Source organism: Heptranchias perlo, chromosome 22, assembly GCF_035084215.1.
Source record: "Heptranchias perlo isolate sHepPer1 chromosome 22, sHepPer1.hap1, whole genome shotgun sequence".
Lineage (NCBI taxonomy): Eukaryota > Metazoa > Chordata > Chondrichthyes > Hexanchiformes > Hexanchidae > Heptranchias > Heptranchias perlo.
Genome location: NC_090346.1, coordinates 23,762,737 through 23,777,532, shown reverse-complemented (window position 1 = coordinate 23,777,532; position 14,796 = coordinate 23,762,737). Strand labels below are relative to the sequence as shown.

The 14,796-nt window shown below is 42.4% G+C and overlaps 1 protein-coding gene across 1 annotated transcript in view; it reads right to left on the bottom strand.

Moving 5' to 3' along the window:
• Positions 1 to 6,004: 6,004 nt before the first annotated feature.
• Positions 6,005 to 14,796, bottom strand: part of LOC137340963 (apolipophorins-like) — a 163,479-nt gene continuing 154,687 nt past the window's right edge. Inside the window, exons 27-29 of the mRNA XM_068003772.1 lie at positions 13,873 to 14,053; positions 9,545 to 9,667; positions 6,005 to 6,339 (exon numbers count right to left, since the gene is read on the bottom strand). Coding sequence (XP_067859873.1) covers positions 6,005 to 6,339; positions 9,545 to 9,667; positions 13,873 to 14,053 — 639 coding nt within the window. The remainder of the gene's footprint in view (positions 6,340 to 9,544; positions 9,668 to 13,872; positions 14,054 to 14,796) is intronic.

Below are 14,796 nucleotides of genomic sequence, written 5' to 3'. Positions count from 1 at the left end.
CTTTTTGGAGGCCTATACTCCTCATCTCATTGAGCACACCATCCACCAGTGTTATACTGGGTCCTACATGGGCCGGGCAAGCAGGAATTGCAAAGTTAAGTTAGGACTCGGGGTATCTGGGTCCTGGCCTTTTTCTGAGCTGTTTCACCTGACTCCTGCTGGAGTTAAGACAGGAGATTGCCAGAACAGCCAAGGGAATTCAGCCATCTTTTCTACGACTGTAATGAGTTTTATTTTAACATTAACAAAATGGCTAAAAAGTACTTAAGGTTTTTGAGAATTGAACTGTAGACAAAATCCATCAACACTAAGGAAGAGATGTTCTTTGGTATCAATAGAGTATTTTTCAAACCAATTCCATCTAACATTCCTGTCTCAACCATGTTTCCAATATAGGTTCCTGTTCAAAATATATGATTATGTGGAGCTTTTCAATTCAGAGACCAGAATCCAATTCTGGACTGATACGGTGATCAGTCGACTTGGCAAGTTTTCTGCGGAAGTGAAATCTTTCGTGGTCTATTAACATTACAGAATCATTTCAAGGCAGAACTTTAGAGATCCTTGTTGCTGTGGAATTCATCCTATTTATATTATGACGGAAATTCCACAGTGCAGAGCAATTAATGGCTTTACAATCACATTCATGACTTTTGTTTCTGGCTTCTGTATCATATAGGATAGGGCGAGCCAGTGGGACTAGCTGGATTGTTCATGCATAGAGCCGGCACAGTCTCGATGGGGCGAATGGCCTCCTTTCGTGCTATAATCTTCTATGATCCCATGGTGAGAGAAGGTACGTGGAGGCTAGTGAGAGAAATGTGGCTTATAAACCTGTTTGGGCAGATGCAGCCCACTAATGGCCAAAGAAGTTGGTGGTCTCTATCTCTGCAGACAATCTTTATATTGCCTTTGGGGACACTGGTGCAAGCAATCTCTTTATGTGGATACTAGAACTTTGAAGGTGCCAGCTTAACTCTGTTTACCTCATAGCACTAAAAACAAAGTCAGGACTGCTGTTGGCACCAGTGCTGTAAAGTAATTGGGGCAGCAAGCAATTTGACTGATCAGTTAGCCAAACAGCATCAATGACTGTGCCTATGGACAGGCCTCAAGGCTGAACCAACCCACCCTTCTGGCCATGGAGAAGAGTCACTTTGAGATGAGATGGTAAAGTAAATAACTACAAAATATTCCTCAGATCAAAGTGAGCCTGAAAAAAAATCACTGCACAATGCCTTACAAAAATGCATCAAAAATCTGACTGCGTTCTTCTGCTATGAATATCAATTATTCTGCACCAGCATTTTACCATTTTTTAAAAAAGTAGAATTCTGGTTTTAAAGGAATTTCAGATTTCAATGAGGGAGGTCACTTTAGTGTTGTTTATTGTAACTTGTGCACATTTACCACAATACAATGCACAGAAATAATAAAAATGGCAAATTTTAAATCTGCACAGTTGTCAGGGCCAACGCTTTGCAGGTGATGCAAGTGCAAATGAGCAGAGATGATCTAACACAAGAACATCTCATTTGCATAATTTCTCAGTGCCGAGAATACTAGGGCTAGAATGGCAGGTGCTGGCTGCCTGTTGTGCACTGGGCGATTTTCCAGCTTGGGTGGAAGAGGCACCTGGGCATGGGGGTGGGAAGTATGGGGCCAGGACCAGGCAAGTGGATGGGTGGCGAGGGTGGGAGGGGGGGAGCAGAGATGCTGTGGAGGGCATTTTGGAGAAGAAGCTGCAAAAACATTTTTGTTTTGGCAATGTGGCCTCCACTTCAGCACCCATTCCAAATGGGCACTGTGAGACTGGTGCACTGCTCAGATGTTCCAGCCACATTATGGGGTGACCACCTAAGCTAAATGAACGTGGGGGGTGGCCTAATCACCCTAGTAAGCATCTTGTGCACAGGTTCCCAGTTCCCTTTATGCTCACCAACTGCCCTGTGCCCGATAATAGTTGAAGATGTGCCCATCATCGTATTTTCGGCCCATTTATGTTACATTTTACACCATAACTGTCAACCCCCTCCACACACACACACACACACACACACACACGAGATCAGAAGGTGCATAAACTCTTTGGATTAAAGTATTTGATATTATTTTACCATAAACACCAAAAGCGCATGTCCCGTGGTTCAGTTGGTAAATGCATTGGCCACCGTGGATCTGAACCATACCGACTAGGAAGGTCCCAAGTGGATCCCTCCTCTGAGCTGAGTTGATTTCAGTTCGGCCAGCAGTTGGGGTGCTATGGAGGGAAAAGTTAGCCAAGGAGGGTGCCTATTCTAGAGGGAAGCTAGGTAAACACATGAGGGAGAAAGGAATAGAAGGTTATGCTGATATGGCTCGATGGGGTGGGAGAAGGCTTGTGTGGACTATAAACACTGGCATGGACCAGTTGAGCCGAATAGCCTGTTTTCGTGCTGTACATTCTATGGAATTCTATGGAATTCCTCACTGCTATTCAGTGACCACTGTCAGAAAGCACGTCTGTATAAATATTGCGTGCGCACAATTCAGTATCAGCTGCAATGCCTACACCTCCTCCCCCTAAAATCAGTCCAATAATCAACATTCACTCCCTTCACCACCGACGCACTGTGGCTGCAGTGTGTACCATCCACAGGATGCACTGCAACAACTCGCCAAGGCTTCTTCGACAGCACCTTCCAAACCCGTGACTTCTACCACCTAGAAGGACAAGGGCAGCAGCAGGCACATGGGAACAACACCACCTGCACATTCCCCTCCAAGTCACGCACCATCACGACTTGGAAATATATCGCTATTCCTTCATCGTCGCTGGGTCAAAAACCTGGAACTCCCTTCCTAACAGCACTGTGGGAGAACCTTCACCACACGGACTGCAGCGGTTCAAGAAGGCGGCTCATCACCACCTTCTCAAGGGCAATTAGGGATGGGCAATAAATGCCGGCCTCGCCAGCGACGCCCACATTCCATGAACGAATAAAAAAAAACTCATTGTCTAGGTTTACAGATGAAGAATAGGGACCAGAGAGCATGTGGAACCATTCCCCACCATGACTCAGTTTTCAGGAGAGACAAGGCAGGAAATGTGGAAAAACAGATGGCAGAGGATAAAGATATTAAAACAGACAAAGACTGGACTGTTGTGAGTTTTGATAAAACATCTGCTTTAAATTATGGAATGTGTTTTAAGAGAAAATAAACTAACAACAGCAGGAACTTGGGCCTGTTTGTTTTATTCTCCACTGGAATTCATGGTAAGGGCAAAGTTGGGTCTGGTCTATCACAAAAATCAGGATCCTATTGTCACAGCTCCTTCACTTCTTGCCAGCAAAGATCATATTTAAACATGGCATTGATAATCTCCAACCCTGACAGACACCCTCTTTGCATTAATGTTAATGAGTTAGAAATTTTTAGTCACGAATGTTATAATAATAAAGTTGAGGTATGATACTAAATTGCTGTGAAGTAGCTTGCATCTTTTGGGTTTCAGGTTGGAGGAGGTAGTAGAGAAATTGGATAAAATAAAAATAAAGGAGGTACTTAGAATCATAGAATGCTACAGCACAGAAGAAGGCTAATCGGCCCATCATGCCTATGCCGGCTCTATGGTAGAAGTATCCAATTAGTCCCACTCCCCTGCTCTTTCCTCATAGCCCTGCAAATTTTTCCTCTTGAAGTATTTATCTAATTCCTTTTTACTACTGAATCTGCTTCCACCACCCTTTCAGGCAGTACATTCCAGATTATAACAACTCTCTGCGTAACAAAATGTTTTCTTATGTCGTCATTGGTTCTTTTGCCAATCACCTTAAATCTATATCCTCTGGTTACCGTCCCTTCTACCACTGGAAACAGTTTCTCCTTATTTACTCTGTCAAAACCGTTCATGATTTTGAACACTTGTATCAAATCTCCTCTTAATCTTCTCTGCTCTAAGGAGAACAACCCCAGCTTCTCCAGTTTATCCACGTAACTGAAGTCCCTCATCCCTGGAACCATTCTAGTAAATCTCTCTAAGGCCTTGACATCCTTCCTAAAGTGTGATGCCCAGAATTGAACACAATACTCCAGCTGAGGCCTAATCTGTTAAAATGTTGACAGCGCTCAAAGTACAAAAGTGGTCTGGTCCGGAAGGGATGATGCATCATATTTAGGTTGCTGAGGGAAGTAAGGGTCGAAATAGCGGAAGCTCTGGCCACAATCTTCCAATCCTCCTTAGATGTGGGAGTGGTGCCAGAGGACTGGAAAATTACAAATTTTACACCCCTGTTCAAAAAACGGAAAGATAAACCCGGCAACTACAGGCCAGTCAACCTAACATCGGTGGTAGGAAAACTTTTAGAGACAATAATCCAGGACAAAATTAGTTGGCATTTGGAAAAATATGGGTTAATAGGTGAAAACCAGCACAGATTTGTTAAAGGCAAATCATGTTTGACTAACTTGATTAAGTTCTTTGATAAAGTAACAGAGAGGGTTGATGAGGGTAGTGCAGTTGATGTTATGCATATGGACTTTCAAAATGCATTTGATAAAGTACCACATAATAGACTTGCTAGCAAAATTGAAGCCCAGGGGATTAAAGAGGCAGTGGCTGTGTGGATATGAAGTTGGCTAAGGGACAGAAAGCAGAGAGTAGTGGTGAACAGGTGTTTTCAGACTGGAGTGGTGTCCCCCAGGGGTCGGTGTTGGGACCACTGCTCTTTTTGATATATGTTAATGACCTGGACTTGGTTATACAGGGTATGATTTCAAAGTTTGCAGGTGACACAAAACTCGGAAATGTAGTGAACAGTGAGGAGGATAGTAACAGACTTCAGGAGGACAGAGACAGACCGGTGAAATTGGCAGACACATGGCAGATGAAATTTAATGCAGAGAAGTGTGAAGTGATTAATTTTGGTAGGAAGAATGAGGAGAGGCACTTTAAACTAAATGGTACAACTTTAAAGGGGGTGCACGTACACAAGTCTTCGAAGGTGGCAGGACAAGTTGAGAAGGATGTTAAAAAGGCATATTGGATCCTTGGCTTTATAAATAGAGGCATAGAATACAAAAGCAAGGAAATTATGCTAAACCTTTATAAATCACTAGATAGACCCCAGCTGAAGTATTGTGGCCAATTCTGAGCACCACACTTTAGGAAGGATGTCAAAGCCTTAGAAAGGATACAGAGGAGATTTACTAGAATGGTACCAGGGATGAAAGACTTTAGTTATGTGGCGAGATCAGACAAACTGGGGTTGTTCTCCTTACAGCAGAGAAGGTTAAGGCGAGATTTGATAGAGGTGTTCAAGATCATGAAGGGTTTTGATAGAGTAAATAAGGAGAAACTGTTTCCAGTGGCAGAAGGGTCGGTAACCAGAGGGTCTAGATTTAAGATAACTGGCAAAAGAACTAGAGGCGACATAAGGAAAAAGCTTTTTACGCAGCGAGTTGTTATGACCTGCAATGCATTGCCTGAATGGGCGGCGGAAGCAGATTCAATAATAACTTTCAAAAAGGAATTGGATAAATACTTGAAAGGGAAAAATTTGCAGGGCTATGGAGAAAGAGCAGGGGAGTGGGACTAATTGGATAGCTCTTTCAAAGAGCCGGTACAGGTGTGATGGGCTGAATGGCCTCCTTATGTGCTGTATCATCCTATGATTTTAGTTCAACTGTGACTCAGTTTCAAATTTTTAAAGTTAAAAAATTTCCCAGGCAGTCTGCTGACCCATCCTTAAAAAAATGATGTCCTTAAAGAGTCATCAATCCATTCCTTAATAGCATAATAAAATGTCACTGGCATTTGTACATTGGTTAGCAGAGCACCATTTAAACACAGATGTATAGAGCTTCGCTTCTCTCAATTTGAGAATATTACAGAGCCAGTATATAATGAGGTGCTGCTGACTCACATCACTCTAAAGCAGGTGTCAAAGAAATACCTGAAATAGCAATAATAATGTTCTTAGAAATTGAAAGTTTCTGTCACTGTACTAAGTTTTACAGCAGACTAGACCTGCTCATTATGGGTAATGATGGTTTCAGAACTGGGTTTCTTGTTCCCAAAATTAGCAGTGAATGTGGAGCAGATCCAGGTGTACCACAATAAGCAATATAATTCCCAGGTGTACTCGATGTTCAACACTATCATTTGACTTGCCACACTGCCATTTGCTGTTGTCATCTTACCAAAGAGCCCATATTTTCCTCGTAGTGTGGAGGACCAAGTAGTCCCTCTTTGCTGCAAAAAGCCAATTATCTGGCATCCCATAATGCGCGGAAGATAGCTGTCAGCCTCTATCGTGTACTGCTTTTGTTTCTCATCAATCTTTTGCTCCAAACGAACTGTAAAAGGAGAACAGCAAGGTCAGATACATTTTAATTTCTTTTCCCCGAGTGGGAGCCTGTTGGAAGGGCCGCAAATTAAGCTGGGGCCAAGATCTGCCTAATATCCAAATTCTCATTGCCTTGTTGGGGGACCTCCGCCCGCCCCAAATATTGATGCTCTCAGAGGGTGCAGAAACAGCAGATCAGATGTGCTGCCCCACTAAAAGGGGGTAGCGGGTCCCATCTAGGTGTCCAGGTTGGATCTCCAGAGAAAAGAGAGTGGGTTTTTTTGGGCAAAATTGTGGGGGCTGCTAACTTACTGGCCAAATAAATTGGCATGAAGAGGTAGGGAAAGGGGAACGGGGAATGGAGTTTTTACAGTGTGTACGTGACTCCTTTCTTACCCAGTATGTGAGAAGCCCAACAAGAGAGGAATCACTGCTGGATTTAGTAACGGGAAATGAACCAGCAAATAAGAAAAGTAAGCGTAGAGGAACATCTGGGCAATAGCGATCATAAAAATAATAAGGTTTAAAATAATGATAGAGAAAGACATAAGTAAGACAAAGACCAAAGTAATAGATTGGAAAAAATTTTGAGGGGATGAGAATGGAACTAGGGAAGGTAAACTGAAAAAACATTTTGACAGACAAAGAGATAGAACAGCAATGAGAAATATTTAGAATGGTGATCAATAGAGTTCAGGAGAAATATATTCCTCTAAAAAGCAAGAACAAACTAGGCAATAATGAAGCCTCATGGATGAATAAAGAGATAGGGTAAAATTGATACTAAAAAAGGCATACTCTAAGTACATAGACAATAAAAGAAGAGGATGGCAAAAGGGAATACGAAGAGGTTAGGAAGGATGTCAGAAAACAGTTAGGAAAGCAAAGAGGAACTATGAAATTAAATTATAAGGAATATAAAAAGAAATAGTAAAGTATTCTACAGACATATAAATAACAAAAGAAAAACCAGGATAGGGATAGGGCCACTAAGGGATGCACAAGATAAACTCACAGGTAATGACAGTGAAATGGCAGAAATATTGAATAGTTGCTTTGTCTCCGTTTTTACCAGGGAGACTAACAAGGTGGGTATGACATCAGAAGAAGAGATCAAAAAAGATATAAAGACATTTACGATAGAAAGGGGGGAGATAATTGATAAACTAATCAAACTAAGAGAGGATAAAACCCTTGGTCTGGATGGATTGCATCTGTGCATATTAAAAGAAGTTAGGGAAGAGATAGCAGAGGCACTATTACATATATATAAAAATTATAAAAGGACTGGCAGACAGCTGATGTTATTCCCATATTTAAAAAGGGAGATAGAACAAGTCCAGGGAATTATAGACCAATTAGCTTAACGTCGGTGGTAGGAAAGATAATGGAATCTTTACTCAAAGAAGTAATTAAAAAAATCTAGAAAATGAAAATATAATAAAGAGTAGTCAGCATGGATTTCAGAAGGGAAAATCATGCTTGACCAACCTTATTGAATTCTTTGAAGAGATAACAGAAAGAGTAGACAAGGGTAATGCAGTAGATACAATATATTTGGAATTTCAAAAGGCCTCCGATAAGGTACTGCATTGTAGACTCATGACTAAGGTCAGAGCATATGAAGTCGGGGGCAGGTAACAGAATGGATAGCAAGCTGGCCACAAAACAGAAAACAGTGAGTAGGGATTAAGGGTAGCTACTCAGACTGGCAAAATGTGGGAAGTGGTGTTCCACAAGGATCGGTGCTGGGATCATTGTTGTTCACAATTTAGATCAACAATTTGGACTTGGAAATTGGAAATAAAATTTCGAAATTTGCCGACGACACCAAATTGGGGGGTATAGTTAATACAAAGGAAGAGTGCATCAAAGTGCAAGGAGACATTAATAAATGTTCAGAATGGGTTTGTAATTGGCAAATGAATTTCAATATAAATAAGTACGAGGTGGTGCATTTTGGTAGGAAGAATAAGGAGGCCACATACTGCTTGAATAATAAGAGTCTAAATGGGGTAGAAGAGCAAAGGGTTCTAGGGGTACAGATACACAAATCACTAAAAGTAGCAACGCAGGCTAATAAGGCCATTAAAAAGGCAAACCAAGCACTGGGGTTCATTTCTAGAGGGCTAGAATTGAAAGCAGAGAAGTTATGTTAAACTTGTATAGAACCTTGGTTAGACCACTCTTGGAGTACTGTGCACAGTTCTGATCTCCATATTATAAAAAGGATAAAGAGCAATTAGCAAAGGTGCAAAAGAAGATTCACAAGGATGATACCAGAACTGATAGGATATACTTATTAGGAAAGACTAAACAGGCTGGGGCTCTTTTCTCTCGAAAAGAGAAGGCTGAGGTGTGACCTGATAGAGGTCTTTAAGATAATGAAAGGGTTTGATAGGGTAGATGTAGAGAAAATGTTTCCGTGTGTGGGGGAGTCCAAAGCTAGACCATCATCAATATAAGACAGTCATTAATAAATCCAATAGGGAATTCAGGAGAAACTTCTTTACCCAAAGAGTGGTAAGAATGTGGAATGGGTTACCACAAGGAGTAGTTGTGGCAAATAGCACAGATGCTTTCAAGGGAAAGCTAGATAAGCACACGAAGGAGAAAAGAATAGAAGGATATGCTGATAGGGTTAGGGGAAACAGGGAGGGAGAGAACTCATGTGGAGCATAAATGCAGGCATAGATCAGTTGGGCCTAATGGCCTGTTTCTGCACTGTAGACTCAGTGTAACTCAATGTAATTGTTATTTTTGGTATAGGGCCTGAAATAGTTTCTCTCTATCTACCCTATCAACTCATTTAATCATCTTAAACAGCTCAACTAAATCACCTGTAGTAAACCACTAGTAAAGAGTTTCAATGTCACTCCAAATTTGCGGATTTTTCTCAGCCATTTGCAGCATAATGTAACTCTATAATAGGTTAGATAGGTGATTGAAGGAAAGGGGGATAAAGGGAGATGGAAACAAGGTGGGCACATGGAATCGTGATTGCTGCTCATGTGAAGGATAAATACCAGCATGGACTGGTTAGGCCGTAGGGCCAGTTTCCATGTTGTAATAGCTATATAATTTTATCTAGTAGTGATCTTGTAACGTATAATTTACTGGTTTGGTCTGACATCCACTGATGACAGTCCAGACACAATTAATCTGATAGAACTGTTTATACAGCTCTGTGTTCCAGGTTCTGCAGAAATACGTACTTCTGCTTTGCATGTTCCATGTCAGATGTAAAGATGACAGGACACTTAGGTAGAGAGCAGACAGCAGAAATGCTGCAATGGAAACTCCAGTGTCAGCATAAAAGCCTAATAAATGCTTCCCATCTGGTGATAAAAGTCAGAAATAAGTAGCGCACATGGAAAAATAGCCAATTATTTATCACTCTATTTATATCACATGCTTTTTTTTTTAGTTTTAATGAGCCTGTTATGATCATGAAAGGCACTTCAATACTCTTCATTATCCCATGTGGAACACTTCTCAGAGATGACTGGCTGCAATCTTAACCAAAGAGTATTGTATTAAATTTACATGGGCTACTTCAGACCCAATGCTGCTCAACTCACCGGTGAACCAGACTAAAACTTCTAGCTAAAGAAACAAAGAAAACCTCTAAATGCTGTAAATCTGAAATAAAAACAGGAAACTCTGGAAATACACAACAGGTCAGTCAATACCCGGAGTAAAAAGGATTAACATTTCCTGAGGAACCCTTCAGAGCTACATGCCCGGCAGCAGCAACATGGTGGGATGAGCTGACTGGTCAGAGAGCCCGAGATAAGTTTAAAAATTTGCCTGTCTTGTGGGTCAGCGAGAGCAGGAGCATTCCCCCCAGGCCCCTCAAGGAGTCCGTGGGCCTCACCAGCCCCGTCATCCCCCCGATTTTCGGGGAATCCCCAGCACCGACATCTCCACGACCCTTCTGCAAGAGGAAACCTTGGCCTGCTCCTTCTACCGCAAAGCCAGGGAATCCCCTCCAACCACTAACCGCTGGGAACTGTTCCCAAGGGTCTCCGTCTGTGGCCTCCTGCCGCCAGATTGCCACTCCTGCCCACCAGCCAGATGGTCAATCTGGCCGGGTGTTGGGCGGGACTCTGCAAATATTTATTCAAATGAGGCCCTGCCGATACCATCACCGAACTTGCCGGGTTCATCACCTGCCGCCAGGTTGCCCCATACCCTCATAGAATCATAGAAGTTTACAACATGGAAACAGGCCCTTCGGCCCAACATGTCCATGTCGCCCAGTTTATACCACTAAGCTAGTCCCAATTGCCTGCACTTGGCCCATATCCCTCTATACCCATCTTACCCATGTAACTGTCCAAATGCTTTTTAAAAGACAAAATTGTACCCGCCTCTACTACTGCCTCTGGCAGCTCGTTCCAGACACTCACCACCCTTTGAGTGAAAAAATTGCCCCTCTGGACCCTTTTGTATCTCTCCCCTCTCACCTTAAATCTATGCCCCCTCGTTATAGACTCCCCTACCTTTGGGAAAAGATTTTGACTATCGACCTTATCTATGCCCCTCATTATTTTATAGACTTCTATAAGATCACCCCTAAACCTCCTACTCTCCAGGGAAAAAAGTCTCAGTCTATCCAACCTCTCCCTATAAGTCAAACCATCAAGTCCCGGTAGCATCCTAGTAAATCTTTTCTGCACTCTTTCTAGTTTAATAATATTCTTTCTATAATAGGGTGACCAGAACTGTACACAGTATTCCAAGTGTGGCCTTACTAATGTCTTGTACAACTTCAACAAGACATCCCAACTCCTGTATTCAATGCTCTGACCAATGAAACCAAGCATGCTGAAAGCCTTCTTCACCACCCTATCCACCTGTGACTCCACTTTCAAGGAGCTATGAACCTGTACTCCTAGATCTCTTTGTTCTATAACTCTCCCCAACGCCCTACTATTAACGGAGTAGGTCCTGGCCCGATTCGATCTACCAAAATGCATCACCTCACATTTATCTAAATTAAACTCCATCTGCCATTCATCGGCCCACTGGCCCAATTTATCAAGATCCCATTGCAATCCTAGATAACCTTCTTCACTGTCCACAATGCCACCAATCTTGGTGTCATCTGCAAACTTACTAACCATGCCTCCTAAATTCTCATCCAAATCATTAATATAAATAACAAATAACAGCGGACCCAGCACCGATCCCTGAGGCACACTGCTGGTCACAGGCCTCCAATTTGAAAAACAACCCTCTACAACTACCCTTTGTCTTCTATCGTCAATCCAATTTTGTATCCAATTGGCTACCTCACCTTGGATCCCGTGAGATCTAACCTTATGTAACAACCTACCATGCGGTACCTTGTCAAAGGCTTTGCTAAAGTCCATATAGACCACGTCTACTGCACAGCCCTCATCTATCTTCTTGGTTACCCCTTCAAAAAACTCAATCAAATTTGTGAGACATGATTTTCCACTCACAAAACCATGCTGACTGTTCCTAATCAGTCCCTGCCTCTCCAAATGCCCGTAGATCCTGTCTCTCAGAATACCCTCCAACAACTTACCCACTACAGATGTCAGGCTCACCGGTCTGTAGTTCCCAGGCTTTTCCCTGCCGCCCTTCTTAAACAAAGGCACAACATTTGCTACCCTCCAATCTTCAGGCACCTCACCTGTAGCTGTCGATGATTCAAATATCTCTGCCAGGGGACCCGCAATTTCCTCCCTAACCTCCCATAACGTCCTGGGATACATTTCATCAGGCCCCGGAGATTTATCTACCTTGATGCGCGTTAAGACTTCCAGTACCTCCCTCTCTGTAATATGTACACTCCTCAAGACATCACTATTTATTTCCCCAAGTTCCCTAACATCCAAGCCTTTCTCAACCGTAAATACCGATGCGAAATATTCATTTAGGATCTCACCCATCTCTTGTGGTTCTGCACATAGATGACCTTGTTGATCCTTCAGAGGCCCTACTCTCTCCCTAGTTACTCTTTTGCCCTTTATGTATTTGTAGAAGCTCTTTGGATTCTCCTTTGCCTTATCTGCCAAAGCAATCTCATGTCCCCTTTTTGCCCTCCTGATTTCTCTCTTAACTCTACTTCGGCAATCACTATACTCTTCAAGGGATCCACTTGATCCCAGCTGCCTATGCATGTCATATGCCTCCTTCTTCTTTCTGACTAGGGCCTCAATCTCCCGAGTCATCCAAGGTTCCCTCCTTCTACCAGCCTTGCCCTTCACTTTATAAGGAATGTGCTTACCCTGAACCCTGGTTAACACACTTTTGAAGGCCTCCCACTTACCAGACGTCCCTTTGCCTGCCAACAGATTCTCCCAATCAACTTCTGAAAGTTCCTGTCTAATACCATCAAAATTGGCCTTTCCCCAATTTAGAATTTTAACTTTTGGGCCAGACCTATCATTCTCCATAGCTATCTTAAAACTAATGGAATTATGATCACTGGTCCCAAAGTGATCCCTCACTAACACTTCTGTCACCTGCCCTTCCTTATTTCCCAAGAGGAGGTCAAGTTTTGCCCCCTCTCTCGTCAGGCCATCCACATACTGAATGAGAAATTCCTCCTGGACCTCCAGGTCTCACCAGGGGAAGGTGGCAGCGGCCAGGTTCATGGCACCGTGGCTGGCTCTGCTGCACAGGAGGGCAGGAAAAAGAGTGGCAGAGCTATAGTGATAGGGGACTCGATTGCAAGGGGAATAGACAGGCGTTTCTGCGGACGCAACCGAGACTCCAGGATGGTATGTTGCCTCCCTGGTGCAAGGGTCAGGGATGTCTCGGAGCGGCTGCAGGACATTCTGGAGGGGGAGGGTGAACAGCCAGTTGTCGTGGTGCATATAGGTACCATATAGGTACTCCCTGCCCCCCTGTAAAAATGGAGGCCATAAAGTCAGCGGTTTGTTACTGTATAATGGCTAACGGTAACTTTATCTGTGAGATTTAGATTGAGTCATGGTGTAAATGTTTTTTTAAATTACCACATGACATACTGTTGCCTATATAACAATAGTAATTTCACTTCAAAAAATAGTTAATTGGGTGAAGCACTTTGAGAGGTTTTGATGTGAAAGGCACAATATAAATATGAGTGTTGTTATTATTAACAGTTCCACGGCTAACTGCTGAATGAGTTATATTTAGGACTGATACGGTGCATCTGTTATAGCTCCCTGGAGACTGGAAGTGGGCCAGGCAGAAACTTAGTCTCCTTTCTACAGCTGAATAAAGATTACCTCATTCGTGTAAAAATCTAATTTACATTTTCATGGTTATGTGGCATAATATGACCATTTACTATCACAATTTGTTGCTTTGATTGTTGATCAAGAATAAAGAGACTATCAAAAAAATGTCCTTAAAGAGGACCATATAAAACTTTACTATTTGTGCCACTCAATATATCATAAAAAACGCAAAATCATTACAGAAAATTTCAGTGATCAAATTAGAACTTGTTTTCAATATCTCTGTCTGGGCCCAAGATAGTTCTTATAAGTATGTACTCGATTTTTCTGATTGTACTAACCTGACACAGTAGCTGTTTCTTTCATTACATTGTTGAGTGATACAAAAAATGCAATTTTCTTTCCAGGGACTCTGGTTACATTGCCAGACAGTATTATGGGACTCCCATGCTTTGTAAATTTGGCTTCCAGCTGGGAAAAATACATCTGCTCCCCATCAAGACTTTGCAAGTCTGTCCATCCCTAGAATAAAAACCAGACATTATAAAAAGGCTGCAAGACTGAAACAATAACTTGCCAAATAACTTGCATTGGCTTAAGCTGGAGGATGACATTGTGGAACTGAATAAGTCACATTTTATAATAATGCAGACACACCCAACTCTCTGACTTTTTTTGGATGGGGGTTAAGCATGATAAGAGCACATTTTCATCCCTGTAAAATTGTTGGACATTTGATAAAGTGGTTAATACTAAGGTTACAGTATAATGTGCACCACTGGTAGACAGCTCATTGCGTTTTGGATATGTTTGCAAATTTCATGATAGAATGTTGGAAATAATTTTCATACTCACTACCTGTCTGCAGAGCGGATCACCCGCCTATTGTACAACCCGGATTCTACAACAGGTTCGAGGGGCTGAATGGTCTACTCCTGTTCCTATGTAACAGGTGGGCAATCCGCTCTGCCAGTTACCTTTAGACAAGAGTTACTGCAGAAGCACAAGGTCTTTTCTACATTCCCTCAGCCTGCAGCAGCTGGTCAAGAATGTGCAGCAGTACATCTCCGAAATCACTGTAATCAAACTCGACGAATTTCGAAAATGCACAGTGCCATGGAGCAAGTGGCAGCCTTACTGCCATTTGCAGGAAGTCGAATGATCAAAGGAAATAAAATAAGAACAAATTGTGACTAGTGCCATTGATACCTTGTTTATCCATTTGCACTAGTCTAATGAATGGAACTCTTCTTATTTCAGGCACC